General features: G+C 38.9%; 2 protein-coding genes across 2 annotated transcripts; one reads left to right on the plus strand and one right to left on the minus strand.

The window, feature by feature from the left end:
* The first annotated feature begins 7,297 nt into the window (after nt 1-7,297).
* LOC134802432 (uncharacterized) lies at nt 7,298-17,698 on the plus strand. The gene is made up of 5 exons (XM_063775093.1): nt 7,298-7,342; nt 13,270-13,461; nt 14,362-14,512; nt 15,410-15,539; nt 16,735-17,698. Exons 1-5 carry the CDS (start codon nt 7,309-7,311, stop codon nt 17,086-17,088), a joined length of 861 nt encoding a protein of 286 aa, XP_063631163.1. The 5' UTR covers nt 7,298-7,308; the 3' UTR covers nt 17,089-17,698.
* A 1,312-nt stretch (nt 17,699-19,010) lies between these two features.
* Nucleotides 19,011-21,674, minus strand: LOC134802091 (uncharacterized). The gene is made up of 4 exons (XM_063774684.1): nt 21,637-21,674; nt 20,192-21,094; nt 19,844-19,999; nt 19,011-19,033 (listed from the first exon to the last, which is right to left on the minus strand). The coding sequence occupies exons 1-4, from the start codon at nt 21,665-21,667 to the stop codon at nt 19,011-19,013; spliced, it is 1,113 nt and encodes a 370-aa protein (XP_063630754.1). The 5' UTR covers nt 21,668-21,674.
* Between the last annotated feature and the right edge of the window lie 1,550 nt (nt 21,675-23,224).

Raw genomic sequence — 23,224 nt, forward strand, 5'->3', positions numbered from 1 at the left:
TTATACGTCTCGTCTCTTGTGAATATCTTGAAGTTGGAATACGGCAGTTAGACACGCGGTACAGATGTATTGCATAATTATTTTCCATCGTATTTTCACGGAGACTTACGAACGTGTCTTGCTATTTCGGTCAGCCTTGTTACAACAAGTACTGAGGTTGACTGAAGTAGCATGACAAATACGAACGTTGCCGAGAAAATACGATGGAAAACAATTATTCCCTACATCTGTAGGCGATACGTTACCAGGGGTGCGAAACTCCTGACTTCGGTCAAACTCGGCTCCGCTCGGCTCAGCATTGCTCCGAGCAATTATTAGGGTTGGCACCACTTGACTTCCTTTTGCGTGCACGACCACAGATAAGATAATCACTTGATTTTTGACAACCCTAAATAGCCGAAAGGGATAGTGCCATATATTAGAAAGAGACATCATGATTCGACCCTGAACCGCTGTCAAACTTCGTTTTTGTAGGAAGTTTCCTTTCTGTACGATAGTACTATTAATTATTCTGTGACGTTACCTACCTATTTAGAAACGTCCTGAAACTCTCACATGCCTCTCCAAGTTAACAAGGAATATATGATTCGATCTGAAATCCTTCGCCTTGGTTACACGAACACGAACGCAAACAAAATGTAACGAACCGCCTAACACGTGACTAGGGGGCCTTATACGTAGGTGAAGAGATTCTACTAAACTAAGAGATAGTCGGCTCGATTCGGAAAATGAATTAGATTTCGGCTAGACTTCAACAAGTTACGATACGGATAATTTAAAGATATTTGTAAGATAGATATGTCAAATTTAACGTTTAAGCGATTCTGCAGGTCCTCTTGAACGATTTCGACAAGTTATGACTTAGATATCCAAGTCACATCTAGTCGATATCTAAATGTAGATCTAGTTGATCTCTAAATCGTCTCAAGATCTTGTGATTATCTCGAAATCCGAATAGGCCTAAGTTACAGAAAATGGTCAACGATTAAATTCCAAGAGCAACGAAACCCGTCTAGTCTATAATTAAAAGCTTTTTAATAACTTGCAATATAGGTATCTATGTATACGCAACTACCGATGTTTGTATGGGTCAAATCTTGCAAGTAAAATTTGACCCACTTCCCGACTTCCAATGAAGCTGAAAAGGACCCCGCAGCAAACATAAGGAAAAAGTGGTTTCAGTCATCAAATTTTAGCATGATGTAGATTCATGGCTCTCGATTTTTTTTTTGTATGGGCACGGAAAGACATCTCAGAAAAAAACAACGGGTTGCACTCCGGGAGCGCCGGCAGAAGTGAAAACTCAATGACATTGTAACAGTTTTTCGATCAGGTCACGTGTCCGTCGTACGAATCTTACGGTCACGTGACCTGTTGCGAGTTTAACATTTTTTTCCTATCACAAAAGTGCACAGCGCTGCTAAAGAAGTTTTCACTTCAAAAGAACAATAAAAACCTAATTATTTCTGAAAGTATACTCCTGAGAGAGTTGCGCCCTGATAAAAAAATTATCAGGAGACTTTCACCTACATCATACTAAATTTTCGTGAGATTTTGTTGTCTGAAACCATTTTTTCCCTGTTTGCTGTGGGGTCCTTTGCATACATATGTAAGTCGGGTGACAAAGTAATTATGGTACCATCGAGCTGATCTGATGATGAATTCAGGAGGTGGCCATAGGAACACTGTGATAAAACAAAGAAACCTATTTAATTACACAAACGGGTCTACCGCGATATAATTTCATTGTTTTTACCTTTAATTCCGACGTTTCAGCTGAGTTGCACCAGCTGTGGTCACGGAAAGACTGACGTCCCAACAAATGTCAACAGAGATATTAATAAAACACCACTAAAACTACCCGAAATTAGTTTATAAAAATGTTTGTTTGTTTCTTTCCGTGACCACAGCTAGTGCAACTGAGCTGAAACGTCGGAATTAAAGGTAAAAACAATGAAATTATATCGCGGTAGACCCGTTTGTGTAATTAAATATGTGTACAAAACGCGAGAGTTTAAAGTGTTACAAAGAAACCTAATTGTGTTTGGTGTTTTTAAAATTGTCTCGATGGGTATTAGTTGCCTATGTCAGGGGTAGGAAACTAGAGCGTTCGGGCATTCTCGGCTGCGTTCGGCTCAACTTGACGTCCTTTTGCATGCACAACCACCGATAAGATAATGACTTGAATTTCGACAACCCTAAATAGCTGAAAGGGATAGTGCCATAGGAAGGGACAACACGATTTGTCCCTGAATAGCTGTCAAACTTCGGTTTTGTAGGTTTCTTTTCTGTACGGTAGTACTATTACTTATTCTGTGGTTTCGCTTTAGAAAAGTATATGTAGGAATTGTTCCTTTAGTACCAATTTACCAATTAGTAATAAAGGCTGGAAGCACCCAGCTTAATGTGTTCGATCTTTGGAGTGGCCTCTTCGCCTCACTAAGATTCTTTGCCAAATTGGTTATTGCATTAATGATAAGGTAATTTCAAGAATAGCAGCAACAAAAGAAAATAAAGCGTAGCCAATGAGCCAAAATATAAGATCTTAAATGACCCACATAGCTGACGGTACTGCAGGCGACTTTAACTGCGTGGGATGATGATGATTGAGAAAGACCGGGCAAGTGCGAGTCGGACTCGCGCACGAAGGGTTCCGTACCATAATGCAAAAAACGGCAAAAAAAACCAGTCACCCATCCAAGTACTGACGCGCCCGACGTTGCTTAACTTCGGTCAAAAATCACGTTTGTTGTATGGGAGCCCCACTTAAATCTTTATTTTATTCTGTTTTTAGTATTTGTTGTTATAGCTGCAACAGAAATACATCATCTGTGAAAATTTCAACTGTCTAGCTATCACGGTTCGTGAGATACAGCCTGGTGACAGACGGACGGACGGACGGACGGACGGACAGCGGAGTCTTAGTAATAGGGTCCCGTTTTTACCCTTTGGGTACGGAACCCTAAAAAGCAAACTAAACCTTTGGTAACTATATAAAATAGGTGCCTTATTTTAAACAAAAATCATAGGTACGAGTACATTACCTGATACACTCACACACATTGTAACTGAATAGTTTAACATCTTTTGTTACTGTATTTTTGCAAATAAATTATGAATTATTGATTGAAGTTAAAACATATGAAAAAACTTGTAGGTAATACAGCCTGGATTCTCTTCCTATTATTAAAAGTTTAACAGTATACAAGTACGAACAGTAGGCACTTAAAAAGTAGAAAAATGTGAACACATTAATTAAGTTATATTTTATGGCAGCCACGATATACACGGAAGTGAAATGAAACTATTATTTACTATTAACTGCATTGTGTACCATCAGCGGCACTTTTATGACGGCAGTTAGACCGCTAAAATGGCGCCCAGCCCAGTACAGTCAGCTTCAAAAGAAGCGAATTGAACACCCCAAGAATATATTTAATTACTACACAAACGGGTCTACCGCGATATAATTTCATTGTTTTTACCTGTAATTTTATATCTCCGTTGACATTTGCTGGGACGTCAGTCTTTTCGTGATCACAGCTGGTGCAACTCAGCAGAAACGTCGGAATTTAAGGTAAAAACAATGAAATTATATCGTGGTAGACCCGTTTGTGTAATTAAATATGTGTACAAAACGTGAGAGATTAAATAAATAAATAAATATTATAGGACATTCTTACACAGATTGACCAAGTCCCACAGTAAGCTCAAGAAAGCTTGTGTTGTGGGTACTCAGACAACGATATATATAATATATAAATACTTAAATACATAGAAAACAACCATGACTCAGGAACAAATATCTGTGTCATCACACAAATAAATGCCCTTACTGGGTTTCGAACCCAGGACCATCGGCTTCACAGGCAGGGTCACTACCCACTAGGCCAGACTGGTCGTCAGTTTAAAGTGTTATATACACCATGAATATCTGCCATCCATGCCAAGGCCTCCAGTGCCCAGAAAATAACTTAGTGGGCACTGGAGGCCTTGGTCACATTTTCTTTCGTGTAATATTAATATGATTTCATTTTTATAATGATTTTTATAATAATCACACTATTGATAGGTAAAAACCGCATGAAAATCTGTTTAGTAGTTTTTGAGCTTATCGCGAACATACATACAGACAGACGCGGCGGGTGACTTGACACTATCCCTTTCGGCTATTTAGGGTTGTCAAAATTCAAGTCATTATCTTATCCGACCACAGATAAGATAATGACGCACGCAAAGGGACGTCAAGCTTTGTCAACACTAATAATTGCTCGGAGCAATGCTGAGCCTAATGGAGCCGAGTTTGCCTGAAGTCAGAAGCACTACCACCAGTTTTGACATTGACAGATACGCTCGCGTCTAAGTAACTTACTTTCTATGCATCTCGCTCGTACTCGCATATTAGTGCAAGCGAGGTGTATCGAAAGTAATTTACGTAGACGCGAGCGTATCTGTCAATGTCAAAACTGGTGGTAGCCGTAGAGTGTCTCCCCACTGACTGCGTGTATTATCAAATATTATATAGAATTGATGCTGACTGTACAGGCGATAAAAGAAACAATGTTCGTGCTATCTTGCGTGGATGCGAGCCAAAGACATACCGTTTCGGCCAATCAGACAATTTAAAGTTATCTATCGCATACATTTAGTTAAACGACGGAGGATCTCTAGTTTCAATCTGTGCTCCACTTTAATTTTATTGAGAACTGTAACGACAGCGATTCACTGTAGAATGACCCCATACTTGTGGTAAACATGAGAATCTTCTGTCTTTCGATGGTAAATTTTTGTGGTGTTGATAAAGAATCGTATAATTTAGGAGGGATAGTCCTGAACAGATTCCCAAGATATTTACTAAATGGTCATTTATTTACATACAAGATATATACAGTGGTACTACTAAACGAAATTAATAACTAGCTTAAATCTAGAATAGGCCATTGAAGTATTGTACCAAGGATGCTGGCGGCATTTCCTCGCTGTATCGCAATGCTTATACGTTGTGCGAGGTAGCCGCCAGCTCTTCGGTCACCAGGCCGCGTAGCCAAAATGCCAATCGCTTACGCTCCGTAGCGATCGAAACGCAACTGTCACTGTCGCACTAATATGGAAGAGTGATAGAGAGACACAAAGCGTTTCGTTGTCGAAGCGATAGCGATTGTAACCTTGGCTAGGCCGGCAGTTACGTCAACCAGACGCTTCGCGATTTCTGCGAACGACTTGTGCGCGCTGGGACCTCACACACTCACGCACTGGTACATTTTCAACTCCAAATGGTACAAAATGGTACTCTCTACCCCTGGCTCTTATATTTATTATGTTTACTAAATTGAATAGTTTTTTGTTAGGAAAATAAAAAGTTAGCCTCTGAAAACATAAAATTCTAATGACCAACATTTTTTCAACTAAAAAACGTCACTTTTGACACTGACAGATCGATGTCGTATCGCTGTGACTTCTTAGAAACATTATTCGAATCGGGCCGTTCGTCCCTATACGTCCCGTATGCAGTATACCTCCTATTTCGTATTTCAGTGTATGAATTTTGGGATTAAAAATATGTTTATTTAAAACTTATTAAATTGATATGCAATGTGTGCCAACTACAGCGAAATCCGTACAGACGTTTTTGAGTGGTTGACTTTTATAATATGTTAATACTTTAATCTCATTTCCCATAATTTTAACACGAGTGTAATATTATTGCGCTCAAAACGTTAGAGGTTTCCAGTTTTATTTACGCACAATATAGTCCCATTTTCGTTATTTAATAATAATGTTAAAATATGAAAATCATTCTCCACTATCATTTTAAGGTTGATTTAATATTCTCTTTGAATATAGGTACATTTGACAGGAAAGATAAGGCAACAAAGGACCAATTATCAGTCTTGATGGGTTGCCAACTAAAGACCGAACGCTTCGACCAATCAGACGCTTTATAGTTATATCTTTATCTTCTGAGTTATTCAGTAAGTATTATTATCAAATTTATCAGTTTAACGGGGCGTTTACAATACATATATTTCTTATTTATACGACCTTATTTATTATTTTGACGACCGGTCTGGCCTAGTGGGTATAGTGATCCTGCCTATGAAGCTGATGGTCTCGGGTTCGAATCTGGTTCGGTCTGGTAAGGGCATTTATTTGTATGATGATACAGATACTTGTTCCTGAGTCATGGTTGTTTTCTATGTATTTAAGTACTTATATATTATAATATATATCGTTGTCTGAGTACCCACAACACATGCCTTCTTGAGCTTACCGTGGGTCTTAGTCAATTTGTGTAAAAGAAAGAAAGAAAGAAAGAAAGAAAGAAAGAAAGACATTTATTGTAAAAACCTTCTACATACAGCGCCACTTCAGTTACAAAAAAGAGAGAAGAACTTACTCACTAAAACACTTAAAGCTAGATACAGGGTAATTGTTAAAGTAAATGTTACACAAAAATAGACAAGTCCACCAGTAAAAAATGTCCTATAATATTTATTTATTTATTGCACACCATTAACAAAGAAATAGTGGATGCATAATATAAGTAAATCATAATTTAAACACTATGTTACACACAACAGGCGATCTTACAACAGGGTTATTGCTTACCATCAAGCGATTCTCTCTGTTGGTCCTATATCATAAAAAAACCGGACAAGTGCGAGTCGGACTCGCGCACGATGGGTTCCGTACCATTCCGCAAAAAAGGCAAAAAAATCACGATTGTTGTATGTAGCCTCACTTAAATATTTATTTAATTCTGTTTTTAGTATTTGTTGTTATAGCGACAACAGAAATACATCATCTGTGAACATTTCAACTGTCTAAGATGCAGCCTGTTGACGGTTTGGTACGGAACCCTAAAAATGGTTCACGGTACTTTTACGTTAATCACGGCTTTTTCAGCGAAGAGTAAAACTCTTTATGATAAGATAACATTATTTTTTAAACTCTTTCACGCTGCATATCAACGTTAAATAATCTTGCACCATTACTAATTGAATTAACAACACGTTTCGATTAATATGATTTCATTTTCAAAGCCATTTCAAAAGATATCGTTATAAAAAAAATGTCTAAAAAGCTAATCAACGGCCAAGCATTTAAAAAATATTTAAAATATTTTTCACGGTACTGCCTAGTTTAAAAACAAAAGATTCGTGTTCACATTAGCAACTCTATTTCTTTTCGCATAAAGCTGTTTTTCGAATAGCATATTTGGTTTCAATATGGCTACGGTTTTGAAATTTGGGTTATTTTTTTTTGTATTTAAGGCTTTGTTTTTGTGGGTTTTGATCAGACGGCCGGATGATGGCGAAGGGAAAAGTGCTATGGTTATCTGGTAAATATGTTTAAATTTTCTGTATGTGAGTAGGGTCTCTATATTTTAGAATATTACAATTGTTACAGTTGTGGAAGGCCGACCCCAAGTAAATGGGATAAGGTCTGGAAAGAAGAAGAAGAAGAAGAAGACAATTGTTTATTTAAAAGTGGTAGACCTATACCACAATTTAATTGGGTCATTCTCTGAGAGTATTATGTCTGCGGTTGCGCCTAATTGCTACGACTTTTCATACATTTTGTATGGGTCACGGTAATTCGACCGCAGACATTTTTTTGAAAAGGACCCAAATTAAGCTAAGTATTTGTCGTTTTAACTCACGTATTTTTAGATACTCGCGCGACATGTTTTGGAGAGCATTATTATGCTTATTGTAGACCTATTGGTCTACATTTTCAAGCACTAAAGTGCATGCACAGAGGTGTCACGAAAGCCGCGCGCGTAAAGTTAGCTTTTAAATTTCAATAATTTATTTATTTGCAAAACTTATATAATTACTCCGAATTCAAACTGAAAATCAAACTAATGATTATAGCAGTATCCTTTGATGAATTAAAATTGTTAGAACTCCACCGCCGATATGCCAAAAAGAGATAGTCTTCACAAAATCGGCCAATCCGTGTTGGGGATATGTAGAACATTCCTTTGAGCACAAATAGCATGTCCCGTAATCACCATTAATTTGTTACCAGACACGTGTTATGCAAATTATACAATGCAGTCTGAGTGCACATCGCATTTTTTCTACTCGTCGACTGTAATTCTTCAATTAAGATTTCTTATACCAAACTGCAATAGAGTATTTTTAATGTATGGGTTCCCAACTCAACTATAATATTCATTTCGATACAGTTTACTCAACTATAATGAAATTGACCAATCACAGCTCGCCGCGATCAAGAGGACGAAACAAAACCATAGCTCAAATTAATTATTTATTTTAGGTTGTATAGTATAAACAATTGGTTCATAAGTCAGAAACGTGCATGTGACACCCTTAATATAGCAACATCCATTGACTACGAAAACCACTTAGTGTTGCTTGTTAGTCTCCATAGGCTACGGTGGCAAAAATCAAGAAAACAACTGTCAAAAAATTGAATTTAGCGCGGAGCAAGTACCGGGGCCTCATGAGTTACGAGAAGGTGTGGTTGACCAACGCGGCGGCCGGGGCGCGTACCAGTATGAATATGAAGGTATCGCGGCTGCTCGCGTATCTTAGCTGTATACTTTTTGCAACTGCGGCTAGTGTTGGTAGGAACTCGAGTCTACTGAGTCTGAATTTGAAGAACTCAGCTCGTTTTTACGAGACTCGGCGCTTAAAAGACTTCTGAGTCTTCTAAGTCCCGAGTCGAGTCCTTTGTTGGGTCTTTTTAAGAGCAACTCAAAAGGACTCGAGTCTCCGAATAAAGACGCCATGAACAATTTTATAGCCCCTAAAAACCCCCATATAGCAAATTTCATCGAAATCGTTAGAGCCGTTTCAGAGATCTCCGAAATATATAAATAAACAAGAATTGCTCGTTTAAAGGTATTAGATAAAACTACGACGTTTGAGTTTTTAAACGAAGTGTAAGGTATTAATACATTTGTATGGACTAGCGGTTGTCCAATACCGTAAAGTGTTCCGGACGTTTGTATTTTAGTTTGTATTTTATTTTGGGTAGTTCCATTTCATAACTTTGACGATAAAGAGGAAAACCCACCTCACCCCGTAGTGCCTCGTATTTGGGGTGAGAGGGTTTTTCATACAAAGGTGATTTTGGAAGATTGTTGGATCGATTTTTTTTTATTATGAATATTACTATAGCTCCATTTTAAATTGGAATACATTATTTTTGTAGCAGTAGCCTTAAAAACCCACCTCACCCCCCTCTCAATCCTTCTCTCCCCATTCATAACCCATAGCTCCCCGCGAAACCTACTCACCCCGTTTTACGCTACTAGAAAAGTGGGTGGTTTTATCTCCTTTTCTACATAGTGCACCATCTATGTAGGTACAGTCACCTGCAACAATATGTTACTCTTCGAAGCCCGCAAAAATATGTGACACGCTTTTATGGCTCTACAAATAGGATCGTGTCAGGGTGGATTTCAAAATCCTGCGAAAACTTATGGTTCGGTCTTTATAAAAAAAACTAGTAGGTTGTGCGAGTTGCAACTTTTTTATATGTTTTTAAGAACTATTATCTTCATGTTCCTTCAATTACCATCTCCAATAACTTAATAGTTTTTTTTATATAAAATGTTTAATGTGTCTAAAATCATCACCGTCTACCGGAAAAATCTGAACCTTATTGTTTGCAGTGAAAATTAATAGCATACCTATCGTACGATTGCGATTTTTTTTTTACTTATATCTTTTCCATGTTGTTGTTTAACACATGGGAAAATATGCAATAATTCCTTCACCGAGAAAGTACATTTAAAAATATTTAAAATTTTGTCACGAATATTCGTCAACACCGTCATGGTAATGTCAATGTGAGCTTATCTCCGTGTATGAACAACGAAATACCGCTAAAGGTCATTGCCCTATTTTTCACTTTAATATAGAATGCCAAAAATGATTTCACTATAAAGTCACATCATTGAATCGTGAGAAATATTACGAACAAATTTGTAAAACGTAGTTTGTCACAACAGAGCATCATCACCGTTATGCTTTGGTTTAAAAAAGTTACAAATGATATATTAGAAATAATTATTGAAATGAATGGCAAACTACATGAAGTTTATTGTGTGGCATAGACATTAACTACTATTATTCGTATTCTAGAAATAAAAACAAGAAACTCTCAAATCGTCAACACCATACCCATCATCACCGGGAAAAAATGACGACCGGTGATGATTTCATGTGTATGGTGATGACGGTTCTCAGAAACTTTTCTAGTTATTTTGCTATAATTCATTATGAAATTAAGCTGTATGTTTGAAAAACGTTCTCTATGTCTTCTAACACTATATGATGTCTACCTTATAAATGTAGAATAAATGTAGAAGAAGATATGACTATTTTTTTCACACAAGAGGATGGTTAGTTTTAAATAACATTTTGACTGAAGTAGGCAAAATTTAGGTCACTTAGAACTTAGAACATACAAATGTTTATTTTTTATTATCTAGTAATGTAAATCGTGCAACTTAGAGTCTGTAATTGCATGTTAGTCGTGTTAAAACAAAGTATTTAAACAAGCAACATAGTTTTAAGCGACCATAGGCTACGGTACTGGCTCACTATCGTAATGGCCTTATGTTTTTTGATAATATTATATTAATTGATGTATATAATTACAGCAATTAATAATTATACCATTGGGTAGTCACCGGACCCAATACCTAACATTTTGTAACTTATGATATGCATTACAAGTAGGGGTCTTGCAACTTATAAAACACTAATTATATATTAATGTTTAGCTATTAATATTATATTATATATATATATATATATATACATTATAGCTATTTTTAAAGTTAATTTATAAAACAACAAAAATACAAACTTATGCAATGAATCAAATTATCAAAAAAAAAGTAATATATCATAAAAATTAAGCTCACTGGTAAGCCAGCAATTTTATAATATGATATAAATACCAAATTATGCAGTAGATAAAAGAAGATGCGGGTTTAAACTGATAATAAGAGTACAATATTGTTAATATGATTTAACATTGAAAAAACCCAAAAAAATAAATGAATACATAAATTGCCTATTTCGGAATATAAATTATTTAAAATTATACAATAAAAATACTTGTTATATATTTGTTTATATGAATAAAATGTATTTTTTATAATTTTCTAAAAATAATTTATGTAGCTAGTCTTATGTTCAAAAACATGTTATTTGTAATGTTTATTAAAGTTCTAAAGCCTTACAATTAAAAAAGTTTTTGTTTTTTTAATACGTTTTTAATACATATATAAATTAGTTCCCAAATCGTCATTACCGTACATGCAGTGTCATTACCGTCTATAAAAGAGTCATTACCATACCATGATTGTCATCACCATCTTGCGTTTTTATTTTCCGAAAGCGATAACTTCAAATATAAGCCACAAATGATTGTATAAATACCATAAATATCCTCAATATACAGCCCCCTATTACTTTACCCAGCTAGAATCGTGTTAAATTAAACATTAAAAAAAAATATTTTTTTGTATGGTGAAATTTTTGGTGATGAAATCCACCCCAGATATTTTTGCGGCCTTCGTTGTATAACATATTATTGCAGGTGACTGTACAATAATTTTTCACCGGCCTCCATAGAAGTCGGTTTTTTTTTCTTGAAAATTATTTTCTACTATTTTATATCGAACTATACGACAACAAGAAAGTCAATCGCTCTATATAATTTTTGGCAAACCGCGAGTTCTCAGGTCGGGGCGAACTACTAGTAATAATACAAACTAATCGAATATAGCGAAGAGTCTCGACCAACACCTAGAGAGACGCCCGCTGGGTGGTCGGATCAAGGTTCAGATGCAGAAGGCGGCAATCTTGGACACGGCGCGTATAGTAGGTACGTCGGTTCCTCACTCTGCGGCCCTGACCACCGGCAGCTTGGGCCTTGCCCCGCTGGTTTTTTATAATGAGTTTATATGTATTTTTAATTGTTTGTTATGTGTTTTTGTATTTTAATTTTAATATTCATATCATAAATGACCTAGCCTAAGAAGAAAGATAAATAAATGATAAAACAAAAAAACTCAAACGAAGGGGCATAGGTAGATATTATACATCTGTATGGAGTAGCGGTTGTCCAATTTCTCTTAATAAATAGTTTCTGCTCGAATCGTTCAATGTAAATGAACTAAATATATTCAGTTTGTCCAATTCAGTTCATTGATTGAATCAATTCGAGTTAATTATAAGTGAGTCGGATCGGTTTCAGTCAGTAACTAAGTTTATAGTTGTACAAACGTTAAGTGATTTAATATTTAAACGGCCGATAACGGTCTTTGCTAACAATTATGTATACATTTTAGTAATTAATAATTTATTATGTGGTTCTAAGTTTAAGTTAATGTTTTATTAAAATTCATATTTAACTAGCTTCAAAGAGAAAGTCAGGTCTCAATTCGTCAGGATCTTTAAGTTTTTTTCTTTTTTGTATGTATTTAATATAATCTGTCGGCGGCCGATCTTAAGCCGACCACTGACTAACAGTCCGCCGGACGATATCGGCCGGTCAGTTGTTCGGAACTGTCAAATTTTTGTTCTAACTGACAGGCCGATATCGTCCGGCGGCCTGTTAGTCAGTGGTCGGCTTTAAGATTCAGCAGGCATGCTTAAATAACACTAAAAATGGTGGTATATCGGGTAATTTAAAATGTTATGCTAAAAATAGTTCTACAATAGACAATAGAGCGCGTATTGTATGTAGATTATGTAGAACTTCTACCCGCTCTATTTTCTTTAATATCTAGGATGCTGTAGCTTATAAGGACTTATGTATTGGCTTACCAGCCCCTTTAAGTTGTTTTTTTTAATACCACATCAGTGGCAAACAAGCATACGGCCCGCCTGATGGTAAGCAGTCACCGTAGCAACTCCAGAGGTGTTACATGCGCGTTGCCGGCCTTTTAAAAACCTGTACACTCCTTTTTTGAAGAACCCCATACTGTAGACCCTCGGGAAAACCTCGGGAGCTCATTCCACAGCCGGAACGTCCGCGGGAGGAAATTCCTCTGAAATCGCACAGTACGCGACCATTTAGGTTCTAGGGTGTGAGGATGAACACCCTGAACACGGCGAGCGGTGCGGTGATAGAAAGCGGCCGTTGGCATCATGTCAAACAACTCCTCAGAGCACAGCCCATTGTACAGGCGGTAGAACACACACAAGGTTTGGCAAAGCTGCTTACCAATTTAACCTGCCACGCATGACACCTACACAAAGCATAATTTTTCAGTTCTCCTCCTTGGATCGGCGCTCTCGCAGCCGCTGCCGGAACCGCAGTTGGACCAGCCCTGCCCTTGTTCGGAGCCCTGTCCCGGCCCGTGTCCGAGCTGTCCCAGCCCGTGTGACGGTGGCGTGATCAACGTCGCCCCCTGCAACCCTTGCGGCCGGCAGGTCAACTACGCTTATGGACAGTCACAGCCAGGTAATAAATGCACATATGATGAGAGAAACCCTAGATAAGTGGACAAAGGACCTTGTAGAGTGGTGCCTAAGATATAATAAAAGAAAGAGTGGTCCACAAAAGTTTAGATGGTCGAATGATCTAAAAAGAATAGGAGGAGGTAAATAGATGCAAACAACAATAGAAAGAAAGCTATGGAGGAGGCCTACGTCAAAGGACGAGTTGAAGTTATGAAATACCGAATTAATATAATTATACTATGTACCAACTAACTTCAGTAATAAAGGCTAATTACAATTACAATAAATGCACAATCCACTGCTGGGCACAGGCCTCCTTTCATGCGTGAGAAGCCTAAGGCTTATAGTCTCCACGCTGGTCCAATAGGCAACGAGTAAAACGCGTTCGAAGAATCACTAAGTAACAATCGTATCGTCATGCACTGCTATCCATAACTGCATAAACAACAGCATCTAACTTTATTATTCCATTTCTGGTTCTACTGAAAACCGTCTGAGGCATAAATCACCTGTAAAGGATGACTCACGCTGAAACGGTCCGGGCCGAGCCGTCCGACACTTCAGTTTTATAGAACGCATCACGTGATCACCAGTAAACGAAGAAAACGAAGTGTTAGACGCCTCGGCTCGGACCGATGCGTCCGACACATCATTAATGTAGAACGCATCACGTGATCAACGATCACCGGTCATAGAAAACGAAGTGTTGGAAACCTCGGCCCGGGGCAAGACCGTTCTATTGGGATTCATACTTAAAACTCTTCTGTAAAGGGCTTCTTGATTCTAAGAACAGTCAGACAGTATGTCATGCAGTCATCATATCGGAGTTTCATCCGGAGGCTCCCAAAAAAAATCTCATGCATAGAAAACACGACAGCTTAAAATACGTAAAATGTTCTAGGAATAATAACCGTCAGGCCAGGCCAGATCCGGTTTCCTCAGCAGCCGCCCATAGTCGTCCGCCCGGGCCCCATCTCGCTGCCGCGCCCACAGCCGATCTGGGTGAAGCCCCGGCCAGTCTATCCCCCTGCCCCTGCACCTATCACCGTCAGGTAAGCCAAAGGCCATGTTAGGATTGTTGGTCCTTTGTCTGGTGTCAGGATTAGTTAGAAACCTTAACTGCTAGCGCTCGGGCCCCATCGTCCCCGTCTCGCTGCCCCGTCCCCTGCCGATCGTAGTAAACCTACCCCCCACCTCCGCACCTATCACTGTCTGGTACAGATCGATTAATTATCATCATTAATTAGTAATCATCACCATCAATCAAGTAATTATTTCTTACCTACATTAAATTGATGACCCTCAGTTGCTCTTTAGCACTTGTCCCGTTTCGAGTACCTGTCCGTACAGTATTCAGCTGCGCCCTCGTCGCCGCGCGCTGTTTGCAGTCCCGGCGGCGCGGACCCGGGCATTATCCCACTCACCGCTGCACCGCGCATTGTCTCTCCTGAACGATATATTGGACAGCGACAGCGAACTTGACATATTCCAATGCACGGAACCTAGTTTTTTGTCAGTTAGTAGCCGATACCTAGAGTCAATAACGACGCCGAGCTCAATCAATGTACAGTAGTTAGCACTTAAGTAAAATGTTACTCTCAATGTTTATATAATGTCACTCCTTTTAACATGTGTAGCTTGACTGTAAATTTTAATTTAAGGATTAATAAATAACAATAAAATATTAATAAAAAAAAATTATAAAGTTTGATGCTTTCATCCGGTTAGGGCACTGTTAATTAGCAAAATAGATTTATTCCTTTTGGTCCGATGATCGAAATAAGTGAAATTTTAGAATTCCTCGTGGAAGGCGAGTAATTAAAATCCCTCCTCCTCTTCCAATATATCCAATAAGATTAACGGACAACGCAGTCACAGGAGGATTTGTAAGGTTCTTGCAGATTTTTGTCACGATATTCCGCTTTTTCATATGACAACCCTACCGCCAGGCCCCCGCCGGTGCAGCCGCCGCTACAGCCCCCATTCACCGTGAGGGTGCCGCCGGTGATGCCGCCTGTGCTGCCCCCGATTTGGGTCAGACCTCAGCCGGTGCCTGTGCCTTGCCCTAGCCCCATCAAGGTCAGTTGACTGGCTGAGTCCGTCTAAGCCAGGGGTCTCCAAACCCCGGGCCGCGGGCCAAATCCGGCCCGCGACGCGTTCCAATCCGGCCCACCGACACTCGAGGCCCGCGGGAGCCAGGCTCCAGGGGTTCAGCATTCATTGAGAGTGGAACTGTTCCTAACAGCAGCAATCAGACACCCTCCCCCGGCGCAAAAACCGACGGTGGCCCGCGCGAAATTTCTGAGGGGCAATATGGCCCTCAGGTAAAAAAGTTTGGAGACCCCTGGTCTAAGCTAACTCTGCATCGACTTTGCCAGTACAAAATGTGAACGTGTTGTTAACGTCGTATTTTTCTAGGAATTTGACGTTTAGGATGATACTTTCACACATTGCAAAGTCTGTGTTGAGTTAACTCGGTTGGACTCACATCATAAATATTTAATCTATTGTAAGGGGTCGTCCAGAAATCATGTAATCGTTTAGAGGGGGGGCGGGGGTAAGAAAAAATCACGAATGATCACGGTGGGGGAGGGGGGGTCAGAGAAGATATCACGTGATTTTTTTTTCAAAGCGGGAAAGGCAAAAACAACAATATTACTCAAAAATTTAATCAGTTCAAACAATCCGTTCAATTTAATATGCGTATTTACCCAATAAAAACATTTATCGCACTAACTTTAAAACATTAATAATAAAAGCTCCAAAAATAGGCCAAATAAGATCACATGATTTCTGGACGACCCCTAAGTCATACTGAAAATAAAATAAATATAAATTGGTTAAAATCACGTACTAAAGTCATAATTGGCTCGATAGATTTCGAATGCGTCGGAATTTCTTCCGCAGTATTATTTTTAACTTTTTTGAACTTTTTAATGTGAGTTGACTCTTGCATGAATTCATGAGCAAGCAAAGCTGCAATAAGGATCCCAATCATAAGTTATTTTTAAAGAAAACGGGGACATAGTCAAACGACATTTTAAAACTTTGGTTAAGATAATTTTTTGAGAATTTTCAGGTTATATTCGTAGGATATAGCACTAAAATATTTTAATAGTGAAGTCAGCGAAGCTTGACTTTGCTGTATCCCGGTCTCTTCTCGGCTTTTTATCTAGAAATCGTCAGGGGCTCAATTAATTTTAAACAAAGGAAAATAAATAAGTTATGTTCTGAAGTTATCTTCTCTGTCAGTCATCTTTTATTATATTTTCAGGTCATCCCAAGCCCAGTTCAACCGCCACTACCAACACCATTAGTCATCGTTCCTCCAAGAGTCTTAGTACCCAGTCCCCCCACCATCGTCTTCCAGCCTGACCCTCCCCAGATCTTCAGGACCATAGGCTGCGCTGACGTGAGGTCACTACGGAATCCAAGTCGTAGTCCGAGCCCTTGGTTCCCTTCACAAAGTCCGTCACCCTGCCCTCAACCTTGGTTCCCCTCTCCTAGCCCGTCACCCTGCCCTGATCCTTGGTTCCCTTCCCCTAGCCCCTGCCCCCTACCTAGCCCGTCCCCCTACCCCCTTCCTAGCCCGTGCCCCTGCCCATCACCTTGCCCGTGCATGAACTAAGTTAAAAGACTACAACATTTACTAAAAAGACGTTCCAACATCGAAATATTTCTAAAGCTTTTACAAGTTCTTTACAAGGCGTTTGTTAATTGCTTTATAACACAATGAATGCCAAATTCAGCGCAAACAAGTGCGGTTCAGGAATTTAAATTCAGTTATATTTCGTACCTTATCACATTGACAATATTTGGTCCATAGATACTTTAATATTGATTGTCACTGTGTCAAGGTACGAAATGGTTCAGCATTTTAAATTCTTTGGCTGTACCATCTTCTCCACTCTCTAGAGTACTTATATCCTGCGTTCTGTATGGTATCTGGATACATCAACTGCAAGATTATATAGTGGATTTAGGAGTAGATACTTCCATTGGTGCAATTGGACCTAAATTATTTTAAAGTTGTCTACAGGGATCAACTAAAAGCTACTTGCAATGCATCAGTACCTTCGCCGAAGTTTGATAAATGTTTGAAATTGTATTCTATATATATTAAGTTGTAACAGGGTATATTTAAATATTGTATTATATATATTTGTATATATTAATTTAAGGCTACTTTTGTAAGTGTGAATGCAATTGAATAAATTACGGGTATAAGCAGCATAATATACTGTTGTTTTTTTTATTTCAGTAACCATAACATGATTACAGGAACGATTATAAGGATATTTAATTACAAAACAGAAATCGTAATATATAATTTAATAGCCAATTAAATAAATACAGTCTTTTTTTGTAATTATCGTTGTAATACCTACTCTTTTTTTTACAATCCAAATACACATGCAAAATGATTGTAGATAATTTAAAATAATTATGTCACTAAAATAAGATTTATATATCACAAAAGACCGAGTGTTTAAACCAAATAATATTTACATTAAAATAATTCAACCCGAAAAATGTTTCAAAGCGATTCTTTGTTTTTTAGTAATTGCTATAGTCTGTATCTTTAGGTATTTAAATAAAAGTAAACAAATAATTTGTAAATTTTCGGGTAGTTATAACATTTATTGGTTAACCAACCAAATACAAAGCCGCCTGGATCAGCCACTGAACGACCTGACTTTAACCTACAATATTTGATCATGCAATGTTTTCATCTACCCTCAACTGGCTATAGGAGCCATTTGAGGTTAGATTTTGTTTACTTTTATTTAAATACCTAAAGATACAAAACTGTGTTTTGCATATATATCTGAAGTATTTTCAACATGCTTCGTGAACTAAAACTAAAATTTGTCGTCAGATATTGTTTTGCGCTAATTACCTAATATTACAATATAATTACACAAACCCACAATTACATGTGATAATATGAACTTCACACTGTACGGGTAATAAACATATCACATATTACTTAATACGCATTTAGAGCAATGCCAATAACGGTTTATCCTCTACGTCAAACCTCGCCAAGCAAAATGAAATTTTATTTTGTCAACACAAAGTTCAAATTAGAATGGAACAGGAGACCATTTTAAAGGTCTCTGGGCGGCTCAAGGATCCTTATTCAACTGAATTGCTGTTAATATGAATGCACAGTCACGTTCCGCCGTTATGCCATAGAGGGTTCTAGGTAAATTGGACATTCCATAGCGTAAGTATTGAACTACCAATTTAGCTAGGACTCTAAATGGCTCAATAATCGCGGAGCGAGATGATTCAGTAGAACCTCGATTATTTTGTGATAATTTACACAGAACGACCTAGTCCAACAGTAAGCTCAATAAGGCTTGTGTTGTGGGTACTAGACGACGATATATATAAGATATAGATAAATATAAATAGGTACATATATACATAGAAAATATCCATAACTCAGGAACAAATATTCGTGATAAGCACACAAATAAATGCCCTTACAGGGACTCGAACTCGGGACCTCCTGCTTCGTAGGCAGAGTCACTACCAACTAGGTTAGGTGGCCGTCACAATAACCGCTGTACAATAAGGAATTATCAGGAAATATATAAATACTAATATAATATATATTATCAAACTGCACAACGGGACTTAATCGCGTATTTAAGTTTTGTTTTATTTTACGCGATTAAGTCCCGTTGTGCAGTTTGATAATGTTTAATAATCGTGAAAGTTTAAATAATATATATTGTTAACTCATATTTATAGACGGGTCTAACGCGAAATTTATTCAATTACCTTTATTTACCGACGTTTCGACACAGGTTTCACTGCGCAATATGTGTTCAAAACGCGGAAGTTTTAAATATTATAATATGTATATATTGTTGTTATCTCTATCCAATTGTTTTTGTGAACTATGCGAGGTGTCCAATAAAGAGTATTGTATTGTAATATACGCAAACAATTCTAAACAAACAATGAGACCAAATAATCAAAGGCCAATAGACAAATGCTGGTATTCGTTAGATGACTGATTGTATTCCAGGTATGGATATCTCCCCCCCACCTTCAAAGAATTGTGGGAAGAAGAGCTATTTATAAAAAAGGAGTCATACCTAAACCACCCAGGCCGCCGTGACCGAAGGATCCACAGCCAGGGTACATACCACCCCGGGCATACGGGCACCCTAAACCTGCATTACATCCGTAGGATACACTCGGAATAGTTTCGCAGACTGTAGACCCTCCAAGACCACCCATACCCAGACCACCACAACCTAGACCACCGCAGCCCATTCCATAGCCTACGTTCGGCATGGTTTCACAAACGGTAGCACCACCAATCCCACCCATACCTATACCGCCCATACCTACACCCCCCATACCGTAGCCCATTCCGAAGCTCGGTATGGTTTCACAGACGGTGGTACCACCAATCCCACCCATACCTATACCACCCATACCTAGACCACCCATACCGTAGCCCATTCCGTAGCTAGGTATGGTTTCACAGACTGTGGTACCACCAAGCCCACCCATACCTAGACCACCCATGCCGTAGCCCGTCCCATAGCCTACATTTGGGATGGTTTCATAGACGGTAGTGCCACCAAGCCCACCCATACCTATACCACCCATACCCTGACCCCCCATACCGTAGCCCATTCCGTAGCTCGGTATCGTTTCATAGAGGGTGGTACCACCAATCCCACCCATACCTATACCACCCATACCTAGACCACCCATACCTAGACCACCCATACCGTAGCCCATTCCGTAGCTCGGTATCGTTTCATAGAGGGTGGTACCACCAATGCCACCCATACCTATACCACCCATACCTAGACCACCCATACCTAGACCACCCATACCGTAGCCCATTCCGTAGCCCATTCCGTAGCTCGGGACTGTGCTGCCACCAATCCCACCCATACCTAGACCACCCATGCCGTAGCCCATACCATAGCCTACGTTCGGGATGGTTTCATAGACAGTGGTACCACCAATCCCACCCATACCAATCCCACCCATACCGTAGCCCATTCCATAGCCTACGTTTGGGATGGTTTCACAGACGGTAGTACCACCAATCCCACCTACGCCCCCATAACCTACTCCAAATCCTAGGCTAGGTGTTGTAGTCTCACAGACCGTTGTACCACCAATCCCCACAGAGCCTATATTAGGTACAGTCTCACAGATCGTAGTACCTCCTACACCGACACCACTTACACCATACGGATTATACCCGTACCCAAAGCTCATACTCGGTGTAGTTTCATATATTGTAGTACCACCCATGCCAACACCTCCATAACCAGGCGCTACTCCTATTCCAATACTAGGTGTGGTGGTCTCACAGACCGTTGTACCGCCAACTCCTCCCAAGCCTCCATATCCTACACCTATGCCATTCGGTGTCGATTCGCAAACAGTGGTGGCTCCAAGACCACCAAAGCCGAGTCCGCGTCCGCAAGATCCCCATATTCCGCCGAGGCCGCCCAGACCTCCTAGACCTCCCAGGCCTCCTACGCTGATGCTTGGCGTAGTTTCGCAGACGGTGGTGGCTGCAGGAGTTTCGTATACCGCCGTGGATCCAGGGCACAGGGGATTAGCTCTAGCCAGGCAGAGGAGTCCTAAAAGTAAACGGTTATTTGCAAACATATTTAATCACACAATCGAGTCTACCGCGATATAATTTCAACAAATCAACTCTGCTCTGTTGCAGCTGGTACAACTCAGCTGAAACGTCGGAATTTGAGGCAAAAACAATGAAATTATATCGCGGTAGACCCGTTTGTGTAATTAAATATTGTGTACAAAACGCGTGAGTTTATAGGGTTATTTGCAATTTAAAAACACTTTGAAATAGTTATATGTTTTACAAGGGGGCAAAGTTGTTGTTTAACCGCTCGTGCTATTGATACCCGAGCAAGCGAAAGATTCCAAAATTTAATCACGAGCGTAGCGAGGATGGCCACGCAATTTAGCGGCTGTGCGTACAGTCAGAAAAGCAAAGCTTTGTACCCCTAAGCTAAGCTAATAGTTTTCCTTACTATACAGTACAGTCGAAAATATAAATTTATTGTCACTGTGACAAGGTACGAAATGGGTCATAAATTAATACATTCGATCGTAAATAAATACATACAAATGGTGAAGACAGAAAAGAACTTACCAAGGATCAAAAAGGAGGCCTTGGTGGCCATGATTGTTCGATCTGTGTTTAACTCGAATAGTCCCAGTATATATACTGAAGGAACTAATTTAGTCTGTTATTGTCCCATCTTCTCCGGTCTACTCATTGTTACAACATTTTTGTGTTAATTAGATTTTGTTTGATATTGTGATTTTTGCGTTAATTTGTAGAACATTTGGACACGTTTTTAGGATCACGCAGACAAAATGATCATCGTTGAATGCTATTTCAACGAGAATAGTACTACCGTACAGAAAGGAAACTTCCTACAAAACCGAAATTTGACACCGGTTCAGGGTCGAATCATGCTGTCCTTTTCTAATATATGGCACTATCTCTTTCGGCTATTTAGGGTTGTCAAAATTCAAGTCATTATCTTATCTGTGGTCGTGCACGCAAAGGGACGTAAAGTGGTGCCAACCCTAATAATTGGTCGGAGCAATGCTGAGCCGAACGGAGCCGAGTTTGCCCGAAGGGAGGAGTTTCGCACCCCTGTACGGCTACCACCAGTTTTGACATTGACATAACGCTCACGTTTACGTAACTTACTTTCTATGCATCTCGCTCGTACTCGCATATGCGAGCAATAGTGCAAGCGATATGTACAGAAAGTAAATTACGTAGACGTGAGCGTTATGTCAATGTAAAAACTGATGGTAGAGGCTCTGGTATGGCCGTTTGGCTATTCCAGACCCAACACCAACCTTTTCATAGACACTCGACAAAAAGGGGGATGTTATAAGTTTGACCGATATGTGTCTGTGCGTCTTTCTGTGGCACCGTGGCTTGCCGTGGCTGTGGAACGTAGTATATGAATAATTTGAGAGGTAGAAGTAGTAGAGCCATTTATTCCAATAAATATTACATTTAGTTTTCAAAACATGTAAAGGTTTTTTTATAAAGTATGTTAATTAACGAAAAACATTTACATAAACCCGTTAATGTGTAGGTCACACTGAGCAACTTTTACTATGGCACCAACCCCGAAATCGTGAAAAACTTATTTTTTGGTTATTTCATACATTTTGCTGGTCTAGCGTCGAAATTTCCTATGGGAGAGTTAATATTTTTTTCATAATTATGGGATTGGTGCCATAGTAAAAGTTGCTCAGTATGACCTACACATTAACGGTTTTGAGTAAATATTTTCGTTAATTTACATACTGTATAAGTAGATTTAGTATTAATAATATTTCATAATTTATGCAGTTTAAATTTGATGATTTTGATTATTGTTCCATGCATTTTAATAATTTAATTTTATAAATAATTTAATAATTATATATTGTATTTATTTATTACTTTAAATATTTATTGAGATGTCCGTTTGTGGACATAGGCCTCCTCCATCGTGTGCCATGTATTATATTTCTGTCCGTTTTTGAGAGGTATTGATTTGATGAATTAGATTAATCTCTCTGAAACGCTGGTCCAGTCGCTATACCTAGCTGAGCTATATAGATTCCGATAATTCTTACCATCCTTCCCTACGGCGTGTAAACATAGAAAGAAACGGCCCTTAAGCCATGTTTTTAGGGTTCCGTACCCAAAGGATAAAACGGGACCC

This window comes from Cydia splendana, chromosome 24 (assembly GCF_910591565.1).
Source record: "Cydia splendana chromosome 24, ilCydSple1.2, whole genome shotgun sequence".
In the NCBI taxonomy this organism is placed as follows: Eukaryota; Metazoa; Arthropoda; class Insecta; order Lepidoptera; family Tortricidae; genus Cydia; species Cydia splendana.